Source organism: Protopterus annectens, chromosome 9.part0, assembly GCF_019279795.1.
Source record: "Protopterus annectens isolate FY-2018-M chromosome 9.part0, PAN1.0, whole genome shotgun sequence".
In the NCBI taxonomy this organism is placed as follows: domain Eukaryota; kingdom Metazoa; phylum Chordata; order Ceratodontiformes; family Protopteridae; genus Protopterus; species Protopterus annectens.
Window position 1 is genome coordinate 508220050 of NC_056743.1, and position 18182 is coordinate 508238231.

Consider the following 18182-nt stretch of genomic DNA (forward strand, 5'->3'; position numbering starts at 1 on the left):
CAATGTCTTAGAGATGAGAGCAGTACTTTTGGCATTGCAGTACTTCCAGGACTTTCTTCCTCTGGGCACGATTGCGATTCAGACGGACAACATGTTAGTGGTCAGGTACTTGAACAAACAAGGAGGAACCAGGTAATACCCCCCTTTGTCACGAGGCCCTAAGAGTATGGCAGTGGGCTATATCCACCCAGTGCTTTCTGTTGGCAATGCATATCCTGGGGAAATCCATCATGATAGCAGACAAGCTGAGCAGAGCAATTTTGTTGCCCCATGAGTGGTCCCTCAAGACAGAAATAATGGACAGGATATTTCACAGGTGGGGCCAGCCTTGCTGCAACCTTTTTGTCTTTCACATGAACACGAAATGCAGAAGCTACTTTGCCCCGATTCCCCCTCTGAGAGAAGCCCCAAGGGATGCACTCATTCACGATTGGCCCCCGGGTCTCCTCTATGTATTTCCACCAATCTCATTAATACCCAAGGTATTACAGAAAGCAAAAGCCCTGGGAAGGACCATTATTCTAATAGCTCTTCATTGTCATCAGATTTGGTTCCCCTTGCTTCAACTTCATCTTTTGGAGGACCCCTGAATTCTGGACCCAGTTCCGGACCTTCTGGCGCACTCATCGGGGGAACTTCATCCCTCTCTGCAGTCCCTGAAGCTGACAGCTTGGCTGCTCCAATTCCCATCATAGCCAGGTTCCATAACCTTTCGAATGAGACAAAGCAAATTCTTTTATCCTCGCATATATCCTCTACGAGGAAGCTAGACCTGAGCAAATGGAAAAAATGTTCTACATGGGCCTCTAAAAACAATATTTATCCTTACCAAGCCCCTATGGCCTCTATACTAGAATTCTTGACCATGATATTCAGTAAAGGAGATGCAGCAGCAACATCCGTGGTCAACTTGCTGCCATTTCTAACTTTCATCTTGGATTCGAAGGACTGAATATTATGTCACACAAATTATCCAAAGCCTTTCTCAAAGGGACCTTTCATATTAGACCACCTGTGAAATCTCCCTATTCCCCATGGAATCTAAATTTTATGCTTTCCCACATTATTCTTCCTCCATTTGAACCAGCTTCCTCACGTGTCCTCAAATCTTTGTCATGGAAAACTATCTTTTTAGCGGCTATTAATTCTGCCCACAGAGTGTCAGAGCTTCAGGCTTTGTCCATTACACCTCCTTACTTGATTTTCCATGCTGACAGAGTCTCACTTGGAACAAACCCCTCCTTTTTGCCTAAGGTTTGCACTGGAACTCATCTCAACCAAATTATTGATTTGCCACTTTTCTTCCCCAATCGCTCCAACAATCTAGAGTACATGCTGCACAAACTTGATGTTCACAGACAGCTCAGATTTTATTTGGATAGAACAAAAGATTTCAGGAAATCAGATCAGCTTTTTGTTTCCTTTTCAGACTCCAGGAAAGGTATGCCAGTGGCTAAAACAACTCTGTCTAAATGGTTATCTTACTGTATCACCTTTGCTTATTCAGCTGCCAATATGCCCTTACAGTATAAAATTAAAGCTCACTCAACCAGAGCAGTTTCTACATCTTCTGCTTTTTCTGCCAGACTTCCTAGTCATAACATTTGTGCAGCAGCCACTTGGTTGAAACCCCATACCTTTATCACTCATTACAAAGTTGACAGGGCCTCCTTTGGATCCACAGTCCTGAAAAATATATTCTCGTGAGCCACCCAAGGTAGATGGTGCTTGGGATACTACCCATCAGTAAGAATTAACGGCGAGATAGAACAACTTCACATAAAGAAGTTATGTACTTACCATAACGTTCCATGTGAGTTGTTCATCTTGCCTTCATTCTTACGTCCCCCCCCTCCTATCCCCTCCTGGGCTTTCAGAAGACCAAGATGCTAGATCCTTCTTAGTCACTCAACCCTTCTATACTTTCTCTCTTATGGAGTTATAGAATGGCATAAGGTATTATTTTACAAAGCAAACAAGATCTGAGGTAACTCTAGGTGCATCATGGGATAGGGACTTGACCTTGAGCTATTTGGAAACCTTGAGCTTTGTAGTAGGTGGACTGAGATCCGAGGGATCAGATCTGAACCCATCAGTAAGAATGAAGGCGAGATGAACAACTCACATGGAGCGTTATGGTAAGTACATACCTTCTTTTTCACTAGGAAAGTCCAACTTGGAACGAAAGCAATTTTCAGCGGAGGCCCGGGGAGAAATGCTCCAGATGCATGTCTTTATAACGTGGAAGGAAACCAGAGTGCCAGGAAGAAACCCACATGAACACAGGGAGGACATGCAGACTCCACACAGAAGGCACCACATTTGAGAACTCAACTGGAGAACCTCTTGCTGTGAGGTGACAATGCTACCGCTGCACCATTGCGTCATCCGTATATTTATTTTCTGTTCTTTTATTTGTGGAGCCTTTCTCCCTAGGCCTCTACTGAAAATGGAACAAACTGAGGAGGCTCTTAAAAGTTTACTACCTAAATTTCTGAGAAACAGAAATTACGATAAGTATTTTCAGCAAACTCCAAAACACATTACTGGTGCACATACCTCTCAGACATACAGATTTTTGTAGAATGTCCATATTTTTCCCTCATATTTTTGGTCTGTTTTTTTTTCATAAAATTGTGGTTTTCTGGCAAATTAGTGGCAAATCATTAAAGACTGAAGTTAGAAAATAATAATAGATGTTTGAGTTTTAGACTTCATACCCTTCAGAAAATGTATGCTAATGCAAAACCTGTTATTCTATCAACTTTCTAAGTTTATAACAGCAATATTTAAAAATTGTCCCTATTTTTGGGCCTTTCTCCCACTTTTATTTATGGCTTTCCCCAGATTTCTTGCTCTAAGAGGTTGAGAGGCATACATCATGCAGCATCCACCATGAAACATTCAATGTCACATTCACTCTGGATAACCCGTGAATTTTTTTGGCACCCATTTTGCTAACAATTATGTAATAAGAAGGGAGGTAACTTAAGGTTCTCATATGGAAAGCCTCAGCCAATAGGTTCAGCTGATGACCAACCACTCCACCATATGCCCACCTTGATTGCAACAAATTATTCAAATTTAAAACTCATGTAAGAAAACAGCACTCATCTGCCAATAAACCTCCAAAAAAAGAACTACGGCATTCAGTCTTTCTTTACTGACCATCCTTTTATCTTTGAAAAATGAAGGACAAACTGAGATCCAGCTAAAACACATCCTTAGGATGCACAAAATATGATCATTTTCAATTGTAATTTTACTTCTTAATGATTCCACTACCTTATATGGACAGAAACTAAAGACATACAAGGACTGACCATCCTAATTAGATTTATTAAAAAAATGTTCTTCTAAGGATAACATCCAAATAGGATACAGTAAAATTGTCCTTGTAGGGATGACCACCACCTGGCCGATACAGGCTTGGGCACTAAAACTAGCCAGCAATGACAGATCCACAGAAAGATCAGAACTCCTTTGATTGTATAACTTAGCTTGTACGGACCTAGGTTCCCCACACATTGAGGGATCCAAGTTCGGCTAGTTTGGCATTTTACCACCTAGAGTCCTAAAAGGTTTTTCTGCTTTGTACTTATTACACATAACCCTGAGAAATTCAGAAGTGAAGACACATATGAGGGAACAGGTTTTTCGTGGCATACCAGGCTGTGATTTGTTTGATGTCTACTGTCATGCAAAGCTGAATAATTAGTTGAATCCTGCAAAACCGGAAATGTGAGACTTTAGTTCAATGAAGGAGAGGAGATGGTGGGAATAACTTAGCCAGGAACTGAAACTTGCAAAACTGCTCTTTGCAAAAAGTATTTTTTATCTCAGGAATTTGTTGACACTTTTGCAGGCTTCTTTCAGAGAATGCGTAGTACATCAGTAGGAATAACATTTGTAAAACTCAGTGCAGACCAGTCAATGACACATGATCTGCAGACTCTCAAACCTGGCAGTTTTTTTAGGTGTTCCATTATAAGTGAATGGAAGTGTAGTCTGACAGTAAATGGAAGGGATATGTATTCTCATAATCTGTGCTCTCATGATGCAATTAAGGGACAGATTTAGCTTTCCAAATGACTCAGGAAATCTGCACCCTGACGGCAGACAAATTATTAGGAATGAGTACTTCTTTTGCTATAGGCAGCTTTGGGGGATGCAGTAATCCACGGCAAGATTAACAATATATGTTTTTTCATCATTTGTCTGTAGTTGTCCTTTAAAGAACAACCAGCAATCAGTACTGCTCGGACCTTCTTACTTCCATTTCATCTATATGAATCCTATGTGCTTCCTGACTTACAGTTAAGCTAATCATCGAACATGGAACAGGTCTGCAACAAAACTGACAAATATAAACCAGACTTTACAAGTAATATTTATCATCACTTGACTTTAAAAGGTCTTCATTGGATAGAGCTACAAAATACCATAGCATTATCACACGTGTGTGTGTGTCTGTGCCTCTGAGACTATGCGCTGTATGTGTGTGTGTGTCTCTATGCATGTGCATCTGTGTGTGTGTTCCGTTGCATATGCATGCACATGCACGCATGTACACACATGCATATATACAAACTGACGATAATACAAATGTAAAACTCTAACAGATAACCCATTTTACAAGTACAATAATGCGTTCAAGAGTGGATGTTACAGGGAAACAATGGAACTTCTAGAGGTGCGGAGATCTAACTCTGCCTTAAGAAGCCTGATATTTCCCTGTAATGTCCACCATGTTGGGAATTATTGCTTGCATTGAGTATCTTATTTAATATTTTATATGTGCAATTTGTAATAACTAGGAGGATGTACTCTGTGCATTGAATTTTTTCTACACAGACTGGAAGGAATAAAACTCATTGTTGTCATAGCAATCTGTTGTGGTTAACCATTTAAAGGATATACGCTAATCTGCATAGTTAAAGACTACCAGTAAAACAGAATCCTAGGTCTATATAAGCAGCTAAACACATCAGCTCTTCATAGAATGGTGCCAAATGTAATATAATAGATCAAGTACAAAAGATATACAGTAGGGCACACTCTGGGAGACAGAAGAAGGTGAAGATATGACAAATTAAAATGTATGGGGATAAAAAAAAAATAAAAACATTATGGTGCAGAGCCTTTTATGTGAAGGGTAAATTGCCTATGTAAGCTGATAAGATACACCATCAGAAAGCTAGATGTTCTTCATGTTTCACTGTTGCAGTCATTACATTTGGGTTATCTGCTTGCAGTAGCCCTCAGTCGGCCTATTTATCAAAGTCTTGGGTCCTGCGTCGGTTGCTGTCTCATCTTCCATGACGTCAGGTAGTCAGGGGTATAAAGCATGCAGCCGATGCCATTACATTAGTCTTTCTTGCCGTGCAGTGCCCGAAGCAGAAGCAGTTCACAAGTGCTGGTCGGCCGACTCCTGAAATTTTTGTTTTCGAGTTTCAGAACCAAAGTCTTCAACTAAAGCTAAGTACCCCATTGGGGAAACTTTTTCTTGCTCTAAACCGATGTCAGTAAAAGTCAATAATTGTATTTCTTGTGGAAAGCAAATACCTCAAAGATTTTCATTTGTACTGTATTCCTTGCCTAGGCCCTGACCACGATGCATCTGTCAGTTTTGTGCCTTATTTAAACCATGAACTATTCATTGTCTGTACATTTTTGCTTCTTAATATTTTGGTACTCGGTTCAATTATTATTATAAGACCCATTATAGAGTACAACGCCCCTTTTGGTATGTACCTCACAAGACATCTACAACAACTGGAAAGGCCACAGAAATACCTCACAAAGAGGATTACCGGCCTCAAACAAATGCCCTACACAGACCGTCTCAAAAAACTCCAGCTTTACTCCGTCGCATATCGCCTACTCAGAGGTGATCTCTGCCTAACATACAAAGCTATGTCAAACCCAGAGCTGTTGGACATGCTCCACTTAAAGAAATCCCAATCCCTCCGAGCTACATGCTCTAGGGACCTAAACCCCTTGTCCCCACAATAAAAAGAACATGCCAGAGGGATAGATTCCTGTCCCAGAAACTTCCCATACTCTGGAATAAACTACCTATCTATATCAAATAAAGCTCCTCATTAGCACTCTTCACGAAAAATCTTGATGACTGGGGGGGAAATAGGAAATTCACCTGAGGGATTACTTCTGTGGCTCTGCTTGACAGTGCACAGGAAAATAATTTTCTTGGGTGGCAAAAGCCAGGGTACCTTTTTGGCTAGGCTTGTATAGGCGCTAGGGCCAGTAGCCTAGTACCTACCTATGAACCTATGAATTATCTAGATATGTCTTCGGTCAGCCACCCAACTAATGACATTCTGAAAAAAATGCAAAGATAAAGACAGAGACAGGCCATCTAGGTCCAAAGCTGCCGACAACGCTTCTCCTAAGCTAGTCGCCAGTTCACCGGTACTCAGTGAGGCACTTTTGCAGCCCCTGATACCCACTACTTTAGATTCGTAGGCCTCTACTGAGATCCATTTGGAGTCTGGTATGCAGCAAGATGCTTCAACTGTGGAACCTGCGGATGTCTCTACCTTGGATGGGTCCGGAGCCGTTGTGCAGGCACAGGCTTCTGAGGGTGTATTCAGGCCTAATGACTTGCATATTAAACCAACGCCATCTTCTTCTTCTAGGCCTAAAACTCAAACCATGCCTAGGAAACCAACGCCCAGACCGCATGGTCAGGCCTCTATGCCTAAAAACAAATGATAAGAATGGCTGAAGACCATATTACTTTAATCAGGGGAAGCCAACCTTCCCCCTCTAAGAGACTTAGGACAGAATTTGCTTATGATTCTTCTGACCAGGATTCTGAAATTTCTGTCTCCTCTGATGACCAGGATTTACTCTTATCTACCTATGAGGATTCTGATGCAGAGGACTCTATTTATTTTATTTATTATTATTTATTTATTTTACATTTGTTGACCGGGCTAGTCTAACTGGATATATGTCCATTTTCAGTAGAGGCCCGGGGAGAAAAGCTCCAAGCATGAACAGTGACAAAGTTAACAATATATAAAAAGACATGTAAAATCACAATACAGAGGCAGCATTGGTCAAAAGAAAAATTATAATAATAAAATTGTAAACTATAAAAATTATACTAAAAATTATACTAAACACAACAGTAGGTATGAGCAAGACCCAATTAAGAGAGAAAAGCCCTTATATTTTATTCTCTTACTATGAAGAAACAAGTAGTAACTAGATTTGGAGGCATAGGTTAGAGGAGTAGGGAAAGGGGTAAGAGCAGGAAGGGGAAGAGGTATCAGTCTGAGTTACACATGGACAAAGCCAATGAGTTATAAGATGCTCTTTAAGATGTTTTTTAAATAGAGAAGTAGAAGCAAGGGTTGATATTTCGGAAGGAAGCTGATTCCAGTTTTTACCTACTGTGTTTGAGAAAAGTGAGTCACCAGCTTTGTTGTTAGATTTAGTTGAGGAGACAAGGAGCTTATTAGCAGAGCGTAGTGTAGCTAGATTTTTATATGGTGTAATCAAATTAGTGAGGATAGGGGTATTGTTGGGGTGGTATAGGGTATTTTGAGTGATAAGTAATTGTTGACAGAGTGTATGGTTCTGCAGTTCTAGCCATCCAAGTTGTTTGAGATTGAGGCAGTGGTGAGTTTTAAAGGGGGAGCATGTGATGAATCTAGCTATGCTATTATAACAGGTGGAAAGTTTGGAGAGGTTGTTTTTAGATAGGTTAGTATATACAGCAGAGGCATAGAAAAGGGTAGAAATGAGGTGGGCCTGGGCAATAGTTTTTGTGGCAGTAGGGGTAAGGAAGGGTTTAATTCTATAGAGGGTACCAAGTTTTTTGTTAATTGATTTTATGGTGGAGTTGATGTGGTCATCTTAGTTGATATGATTATTAAATGTTACACCTAGTAGGCAGGTTGTAGTATCTGGAGTTACGTTGGTAGCATTGTTAGACGTTATAGAGAAGAATGGATTAGGTGATTTAAGAGTTGGAGTAAATAGCAGTAGTTTTGTTTTTTTGGGGTTTAGGAGGAGCTGGTGTTGCATGAACCAGTTTTCAACATTATGAAAAACAGTTTGGGTGAGGGACTGGAGAGAGGCTATATTCTTAGCTGTACAGATTAAGGTGGAGTCATCTGCATATTGAATGCAGGTGGCTTGAGGTGTGTTCATGTGTAGATCGTTAATAAATAAGGAAAAAAGAAGGGGACCTAATATAGAGCCTTGGTGTACCCCAATATTTACTGGAAGGAATGTAGACAAATTGTTATCCCAAAGTACTGCTTGCTCTCTATTTTCCAGATACGACCTAAACCATTGTAAAGCTTGTGGATCGAGAGAATGGGCCTTTAGTTTGTCTAGAAGTAAGTTATGGTTAACCATATCAAAGGCTTTTGACAGGTCAATAAATAGTGCAGAGAAAAAAAGAGTTATTGTTACGATTTTTATTTATAGAGTCGGTGAAGGATAGCAAGGCAGTCGTTGTGCTATGGAATGGCCTGAAGCCATGTTGGCAGTTTGCCAGTAGATTATTTTGTACAAGGTGGTTAAGTAGTTGTTTGTGAATACATTTTTCCATTATCTTAGCTAATGGGGAGAGTAAGGCAATAGGTCGAAAGTTAGAAAGCTCAATAGAAGATCCACCTTTATGTAGAGGGATGATGTGGGATACTTTCCATATGGTAGGGATTTTGCCTTCTGAGATAGTTCTGTTAATAAGGATAGAGATGGGATAGTCTATGGCTTTTGCAGCAATTTGTAGGTATTCAAATGGGAGATGGTCATCAGAAGGGGTGCAAGGTTTCAGTTTTTGAAGTAGCTTACAGATGAGAGATGTAGGTACAGGTTGTATTTGAAAGGTAGGAGATGAAGTCTTGGAGGTATTTAGTGGGGAAGCAGTAAAAGGTGGTAAAGAATTGGCTAGGGTTTGAATGGCTTCTGTAAAGTAGTTATTAAAGGCTTCAGGGATCTGGTTGGAGTTATTATGATTGAAACCTGATGGGGCTGGAGTAGTAGAGTGACCTGGCTGAAGAAGTTTGTTTATCCCTGACCAAAATTTTTGTGGAGTTTGTTGGCTAGTTTGTTTGAGATGAAGGTAAAAGTCTTTTTTGTCTCTAAGAATATAATTCTTGGTGGCATTTCTTAACTGTTTAAAGTGTAGGTGATCTGATGGACATTTGGTGGCTCTCCATTTAGCCCAGATTTTATTTCTGAGGAGCATCTTTTGCCTACTTTGTTTTGTGAGCCATAGGGCAGATTTGGTTCTTATTCTAGTACAGCGATAAGGTGTTTGGTAATCTAAGATTTGAAGAAAGTTAGTGTTATTCCCTCTGCTTCACCCCCAGAGGATTTTGTTTTTGGTGAAACCTTGCATACCCTTAGGGGACATTTTCACTGGGAAAGTCAGAATTACTCTTATTCTAAAAAGTGGCTTAGAGATTTCTTACTCCTGCCCCAACACAGGCCTTTAGCTGTCCCTCCTGTGCTGGACATTGTTGATGATGCCTTTTCGGACTCTAGCTTGGCCCCTGACTCTTTACCTCCTGCTCCCAAAAACCTGATAGATATTACAGGGTTCCTGATTCTTATAAGTTCCTTTTTAAAAATTCTACTGCGGGCCTTGAGACCATTTCACAGGGACCCAAAGGCATTAAGGCTACTACTGCCAAAAATCCAACCCCCTCTGATAGAGATTCCAGGGCCCTGGATAGATGGGGTAAGAAGGCATACACCTCTGCAACCTGGGCCGTAAACTGCCAGTTTCATATGTTAAAGTATCAGCAGCATATTATTGGATTGCTTAAACAGAAAATGATGTTGATTCCTGATTGTGTTGAAAATAAGGATTTAATGCATTCTGCTGAACAGGTTGGAAAACATACTTTGCAATGTGGTTTTGATTCATCAGAGGCATCTTGCAGGGCTGCTGTCACTGGGTCTGTACTTAGAAGGCATGCTTGGCTTAAGGAGCAATCTTTGCCAGATCATGTTAAAACTAAATTGCTGAATGCTCCCTTAAATCAGAACTGCCTGTTTGGTGACAAAGCAGAAGAAGTTCTTAAAAAGATGGAGGAAAAAACTAAATCTATGCAAACTGTTAAAGATTTCTTACAAGTGCAGCCCTCCTAGATTTAGTAGGCATTGGCCCTCAAAAAATTGGTCTTTTCCAGCCTCTTCCAGGCATTCTCAGTTCAAACCCAGAACCAGCAGAACACTCAGGCTTCAGTCCCAGGGTATGCACAGGACTAAGCAGTGGGGGGCTCCCACTTCCAAATCAGTAGTAAGACTCCCCCCAATGGTAAGCTGTCTCAATGACTTAACTTTAAAACTTCCAAGCCCTTCTCAACTGACTACTCTTTTAGGGGGAAAAATTGCTCTGCAAGCAAAAAACTGGGAACTCATTACCCAGGACAAATGGGTTTCAAATATAGTTTCCCAAGGATACAGATTTCACCTCCACACACTTCCAACCCCAAACGGTTGGCCAGATCTACCCCTAAATCAATGGGCAGAGGCTCAAAAGCAAGTACTCTCTCTCTTAAGATTAAAGGCTATTCAGACTGTACCAGAAGAGGAAAAGGGACAAGGTTTCTACTCAATACTTTTCCTGGTACCCAGAAAAGACAACTAATGGCATCTTATCCTGGACCTGTCTATCCTAAACACCTTTTTGGTGATTCAAAAAGTCAAGATGCTAACTCTTCACCAGTTGCTTCCCATGATAGGCAAAGATGCCTTGTTGGCAATACTGGATTTAAAAGAAGCCTACCTGCACATCCCAGTCAGGGAACCTTGCAGAAAATACCTATGCTTCAAAGCAGACTGCATGCACTATCAGTTCTCTGCACTGCCCTTTGGCTTACCTACTGCGCCCAGGGTATTCACAACGTGCCTAGCTCCAGTCATTGCATTTTGCAGGCAAAGAAATATTCAAATATACAAATACCTGGACGATTGTCTATTTCAGGCAGAAAGCCAGGACATACTTCTGAATCTGGCATTTGTACAAAAGTTAACTTGTCTGTGGTACACCATAAAAGAAAAGAAATCACATCTGGTACCCTGTCAACAAATTATATTCCTGGGAGCAAGCTTGAACACAACTTCCCAGACAGCTTTCCTCACGCCTTCATTTGACAACTTACTTCAAACTAGTGGCCACAAAAACCCTGCTATCTGCAAGGCAAATACTGCAAGCCTTGGGGTTCATGGCCTTGTGCATTCTACTAATTCCATATGCAAGACTGCATATGAGGAAACTACAATGGTATCTAAAAAGCCTATGGTGCCAACATTCTCAGGATCTAAAAGCAATGATTCCCATCATACCTTACCTATGATTAGAATTCCTTTGGTGGGCAGAGGCCTGCCACCAAAGCAAGGGACTATCATTCACTCTACCCCCTGCCGCCCAAACCCTAACAACAGGAACATCAGACTATGCATGGGGGGCTCACCTGGCAGGGAAGTGCATTCATGGAAAATGGAACGCAAGTGCATATCAATCATAAAGAAATGTTAGCTGTACAGAATGCTCTGACAGCCTTCAAGGACCACATTCTTCCATGACAAATAATGGTAAAGACGGACAACACCACTACTATGTGGTACATAAACAAGCAGGGGGGTACCCATTCTTACCTCCTCTGCAGACTAGCTATGGCTCTGTGGAACACAGCCTTGAGCTACCAAGTGCATCTACAGGCTCAATTCCTGCCAGGAAAACTAAATACACTGGCAGACAAACTAAGCAGAAATCTCATGGACCCACACAAGTGGAAATTGGAACCAAAGATTTTCAACATGTTGATCAAGATATGGGGGATCCCGGATATAGACCTGTTTGCCTCCCCCCAGAACTACCAACTGGACAAAGTCTATTCAAGGAATCCCCACAAACAAGCTTGGAAAGTGGATGCTCTGTCTTTCAGCTGGAAATATCTATCAGTTTATGGCTTTCCTCCTCTGCCTCTCCTCTCCAAAGTGCTACTAAAGATCAAACAGGACAAACCAAGGATGATACTGATTGCAACAGACTGGCCATGCCAACACTGGTACCCCCTCTTGCACAGTGTGTCACAGCTGGCCCCATGGCACATGCCTCAGACCCCTGCCCTGTTGTGTCAGCAGGAGAGCCAGATTCTGTACCCCCAGCTTCAAACCCTGAACCTGGCAGCCTGGCTAATTACCTAATCTCTCTGTTACCATTCCTCAGTAAACAAGTGTTGGATATCATTTGGCGGCAAGGAGGTCTAGTACTAGAAAATCTTATGCTGAAAAATGGAAAATATTCTGTGCCTGGAACTAAACTCAAGGGATGGCCACAGCAGCACCCAATTTACCTCAGATTCTTCAATACTTAACTGAGATGCTTCACAAGGGCCTTTCCTTTTCCTCCATCAAAATTCATGCCTCCGTCATTTCAGCTCATAACAACACAGAGCCACCCCTCTTTTCTCACCCACTGCTCAAGCAGTTCCTCAGCAGGGCCAAAAATGTAAGTCCACCCAGGACAGCCCGAACTCCAGCCTGGGATCTTAACTTTGTATTGGAAAAACTCACTCTTACTCCTTTGGAGCCAGCTGCAACTGCAGAGTTAAAATTCCTTTCTTGGAAAACAGCTTTCATTTTAGCAATCACTTCAGCAAGAAGGGTATTTGAATTACAGGCCCCTATGGCAGTGGAGCCTTTCATCATCTTTCATGCGGAGAGGGTGTCTCTCAGGACCAATCCCACTTTCATGCCCAAGGTGGTATCCAGTGTGGCTCTTAATCAGTCCATTCATTTGCCAACCTTCTTTTCTAATCCACAGAACAAGGGGAACGTATACTGCACTCCTTAGATGTGCACAGGCCTTACTTGGACAGGACTAAACCTCAAAGGAAATCTGAACAACTGCTGGTGGCATTTGCTGCAGGGACAGAGGGGAAGGCCATCTCAAAGCAAACCATTTCTAAATGGATAGGCCACTGCATTCATTTCTGCTATAAGCACCATGGAAAACCTATCCCACAGGGGATTAGACTCCATTCAACCAGGGCTGCATCTACCTCTACAGCCTTTCTCAGAGGTGTCCCTACTACAGACATCATAGAAGCTGCTACCTGGAGTTCTGTACATACTTTCACCAAGCATTACCATTTGCCAGTTTTCTCTAAATCCAGAGCTGGCTATGCCACTGCAGTCTTGCAGGCCTTATAGCTGGTCTTAATGCTATCTAATGTCTCCTCCCATCCTTAGCTTTGGGAATCTACCCAAATGTAATGACTGCAACAGTGAAACATGAAGAACATAGTACAGTTGTGTACACTTACCATAAATGTAGATGTTCAAGTGTATTCATTGTTGCAGTCCTGGTTAACACTCCCTCCAGCCCCCTGACTTATTTTGGTTATACCTCTATTCTCTTTTATAATACTTAAAAGCTTTTTGGTGTATTTGCTTTTTTGTTGGAGGTATAACCTTGTATGTATATATATATATATATATATATATATATATATATATATATATATATATATATATATATATATATATATATTTAATGGCTTCCCAGTAAGGGGGGCACCTGACATCTGGGGCAAGAAAAACTGATGTAATGGCATTGGCTGCATGCTTTATACCCCTGACTACCTGACGTCATGGAAGATGAGACAGCAACCGATGCAGAACCCAAGACTTTGATAAAAAGGCCGACTGAGGGCTACTGTAAGCAGATAACCCAAATGTAATGACTGCAACAGTAAATACAGTTGAACATCTACAATTATAGTAAGTGTACACAACTGTACTTTCCCATTAGGGGTTGTTAATTATAAAGGAGAGTTGTTGTTTAACAGAGATGGCCTGAAGATGCAGAATGTTATGACTTTAGAACTTTCTGGAGAGCGAGAGCAGCAGTGCTACCTTCACAGCTGGGTTTACAAATTTTATTTGCATTCATGTTTATGGTTTTGAAGAATTGAGGCTGTTAATAAGATACTAAATACAAAAGAATGGGACTTTGTTTCTGGAACTCCTAATGTATTGCTGTCTTGGCAACAGCAACCAGTCTGTTTAGACAGTAACAATATGACAGCCATCAAATGTATACTTGGTACTGGACCGCTACAGAGATTCATGACCTACACACTTTCTTATGTTGAAATAACTAAACAGTGATGTTGAGTGGTGCTTGGATCCCCTCCCCAAAACAGGAAATTGTATATTTCTGTCCCAGTTACACTGCCATAAAGGAGATCATGACCTTCCCAGCAGCACTGCCAAGCACAAACCACCTGTATAATTCAAACCACAAGTGTGTCACACGCACACACCATATCAGTAACACAAAAGACCTGCTGGGGAACGTGCAGTTAAACAAGATTTTTCTTTTACCTTGCTAACAATAAAAAGATCCTCTCTTTTCACCACTCCTTTTTGAATTCTGGAACTAATTCCAGCTCCCACCTCTTTCTCATTGCGATATGCGTGTGCACAGTCAATGTGTCGATATCCGTTGTCTATGGCCACCTCTACAGCTTGCTGCACCTGACCAGGTGCTGACTACAGAAAGACGAAAAAAAAAACAATGTTACTTACAGATGTCAATCTATCTATCAGAGTTCTTCATCACTAACAGGTTCACATAAAGCTTAGACAAAGAGCTGGAATCATGTTTGTATTTTCCTATAGTTTATGTCAGACCTGGTATACCAAATGAGAAAATAGAATACTTCAGTGCTGATATAGTAACTACTTCAGACACTAATACAGCTCAACAACAATCAAACATTACCAGTCAATGCCTGGTCCAAATGAACTCTGTGCGTATGCAGTTACAAGTGGTTAATTTCCAAATCATAAAGCCACATTCTATAGTTAACATAGATTATTCAGCAGTCAAAGAAACTGGTCAAGTGGAACAGCAGCAAAGTCTACTAATATAGCATTAACAATTATTGGACAATAACTATATGAATTTTAAATTAGAACGTCATTTTCAAAATCATTTTTTAAAACTGTTATACTTAAGAACAATACATAAAATGTGAGTAGTAGTAAGGGGTCTATATTAGAACATCGAAGTGTCAGGTCTTCGAATGTTCTAATATTGACACCTAGTAACCGAAAGTTGAAAATAGAGAATTTTTAGATAACCGAATTCTTTCCTATGGAAAGAATTTGGTTGTCCATTATTGTCGCTTCGCTATTTTCAGCTCTGTGGTGGAAAGTTACGGTTGGGTTCAGGTAAGAGTGCAATTGTGCAGACGTGAGGTTTAGGGTGGGATAGGTGAGTTAGGGTTAGGGCGCGGGTCAGGTAAGTGTGCGAATCTTTGGACATGAGGGTTAGGGTGGGATAGGTGAGTTAGGGTTAGGGCGTGGGTGAGGTGTGTGTGCGATAGTGACGGACCTTAGGGTTAGGGTTTAGGTTAAGGTAAGTGGGTAGATAGTGGTGTATGTACAGTTTAGTGTAGGTTTAGATGTAAGATTTTAGGTGTATGTGTGTGGATTGCTGTGTGTTTGGTGTGCATGTGTTTTGGAACAGCAAATTTTTTCCCTAGGAAAAAATTCGATGTTCTAAATTTTCGGTCTTACCGGTTTTCGATTACTAGGTGTTGATATTAGAACATTCGAAGACCTGAAACTTCGATGTTCTAATATAGACCCATAGTAAGGCATACTAGCTTATGTAGGGCATACTTTGTGTTGATCCAATATTTCATCGCATTTGGTCGCCTAGATTTTGATTCTTGACCAGATTACAAAAGTAATTGATCGCTTCCACATAAAAAAAAAATATATATATATATATATATATGCTAGTTAGTCTAGCCTGTTGCCTTTACCCCTGTCATCATGGCCCAGCTCACTGCTGGATTATATTAATAGTCTTTGCACCCCAGTTTTGCCCAAATGCTATCTCACAGTACAAATGTCTGTTACAGATTCCTACCATAGATTTGTTGTCGCTAAAGAGGATCACCAAAATTTCTGTTTGTAGAAGAAGTTGTAGCTTTTAGTACTTCTTACTCATGCAACTTGTTTGACACTCCCACAATCCTGTTTTTAATTCTGAATGTGAGAAGGTGCAGTGCCAACCACACCTCTATATTTTGGTGGATCCCTATCAGTTGACTCAGCTTTCAGAAACTCAAAATTCATATGGTCAAGTTTTTGAAAACTCAAAGCATTTGAATGGAGACTGTGGTACAGCGAGGATTGGGAAATTTACCCTTTTCTTCACTGTAATGCAATCTCAGAGTTGGCCCCCTGCATAAACATAAAAAAGTAAATTTTTGTGGAGTTTTTTTTTTGATGTTCAAGTTTTTGGAAACTCGATCATATGGTCTAGTCCGTATGAATTTTGAGCATCTGAAAACTCGATCATCTGACACAGAGCCATTCTGGTGTACTGGGTTATTACAGAGCAGGTCAAAAAAATGTCTACCTACAACAGCAAGCAAAAACTGAGGGTAATGCTACTTAATGCTAGAAGTCTAAATCTCAAAATGCACTCCCTCGAGGCACTCCTTAAAATGGAGAACATTGATATCTGTGTGCAGTGACTGAGACCTGGTTCAAGGCTCCAGAGAGCACCCCTGCATTACCAGGCTACAACTCATACCATACTTTTTAGCCATCTAACCTGGACCGGAACACCAAAGGTGGAGGTGTGTCCATATTCATTAAGGATATCCAGACCTCCAGGCTAGTTGCTCAGCATAATGCATCCAAGGTTATCCAAGTGCAACTAACTCTGGGCAAAACTGCAATGCAAATTGTAGCTTGCTACAGATCCCCCACCATGCCCCAGGATTTCCATTCCTCTTTTCTTGATATACTGGAAAATATTAGGGTTCAACCAAACACCCTAATAATGGGCGATTTCAACTACCCCACCATTAACTGGGAAAACTCGTACCAACTCCTTTGCTCAACGCTTTCTGGAATTCATAAATTCCAATGCCCTGGATCAACTTATCCACACCCCCACCAGGGCAACAATATCCAAGACCTAGTCATTACCAACACCTGAAGTCAACTCCTCATTGGTCAGATCCGACCATAAGCTAAACACCCTAGATATTCACATCCGGCCCCCACCCCCCATTAAGGAAACCATGGTAAAAAATTTCTCCAAAGCTAACTTCATGCTTCTTAAGACTGAAGTGGCGAACTTCATGACACCCATACAGATGGACAATACGGTTATGACTGCTGAATCCTACACAAATGCACTCTATAAGGACTTACACGAGTACATGTATCGTGCTATCCAAAACAGAACCAAGACGCTATCCTCCAAAAAAAGGAAGCCAATCTGGTGGTTTCCTGCCATAAATAAACTCAGATGGAAGAAACTGTTGGAAAAGAGAGTAAAATCCCATGAGTGGAGGAGCTCACTGGTCAGCCTCAGTAAGAAGCTGAGATCCCTTATAAGATCCTCCAAAGCTAGCTACGAATATAAAATCACCACTGATTCTAGGGATAACCACAAAGCATTCTATAGCTATGTCAACAATCTCAATGGCAACACACAGATCTGCTCTGAGTTACAGCACAAGAGTACGGAAATTACAGAACCAACCGATATTGCCAACATCCTGGCAGATAGGTTCAGTATTTACTTTACCCCCCTCTCACCCCCTGAAGGGCCCAAATCTATACAGGAAGAATGCAGAGTCCCTGTAATCACAACTACACAGGTAAAAGCTGCACTCTCTAAAGTGAAAAACACAGCATCCATGGGACCGGACAACATTCCAGGCTGCGATTTACATGAACTTCAGAATGAACTGGCTCCCCACCTAAGCACCATGTTCAAGCATAGCCTCATGTCAGGCTTTGTGCCCACTGAATGGTGCACAGCAACAGTTATCCCACTCCACAAAGGGGGAATCATCACTGATCCCGGGAACTATCACCCTATTAGCCTGATGAGCCTGGTCTGTAAGGCCATGGAACGTATCATCATGGAACTCATAAAGACATTGGTAACCTCCAAAGTTTGGACCCCACCAAGTTTGGGATCATGCCTCCTGAACCTGATTGACTTCTTTGAGGCAGTCAACAAAGCTGTAGACGAGGGTAAGGTGGTTCACACAGCCTATCTTGACCTCACACCAAGGCTTTCGATGCCATCCCCCATTCTGGAATTATAGCTAAACTCACTAAACTAGGTATAAATC

General features: G+C 41.3%; 1 protein-coding gene across 1 annotated transcript in view; it reads right to left on the reverse strand.

Moving 5' to 3' along the window:
* The window catches only part of LOC122811307 (aldo-keto reductase family 1 member B1-like), a 356222-nt gene that overhangs the window by 227841 nt on the left and 110199 nt on the right, over positions 1-18182 (reverse strand). The window contains exon 3 of the mRNA XM_044083068.1: positions 14389-14556. Coding sequence (XP_043939003.1) covers positions 14389-14556 — 168 coding nt within the window. The remainder of the gene's footprint in view (positions 1-14388; positions 14557-18182) is intronic.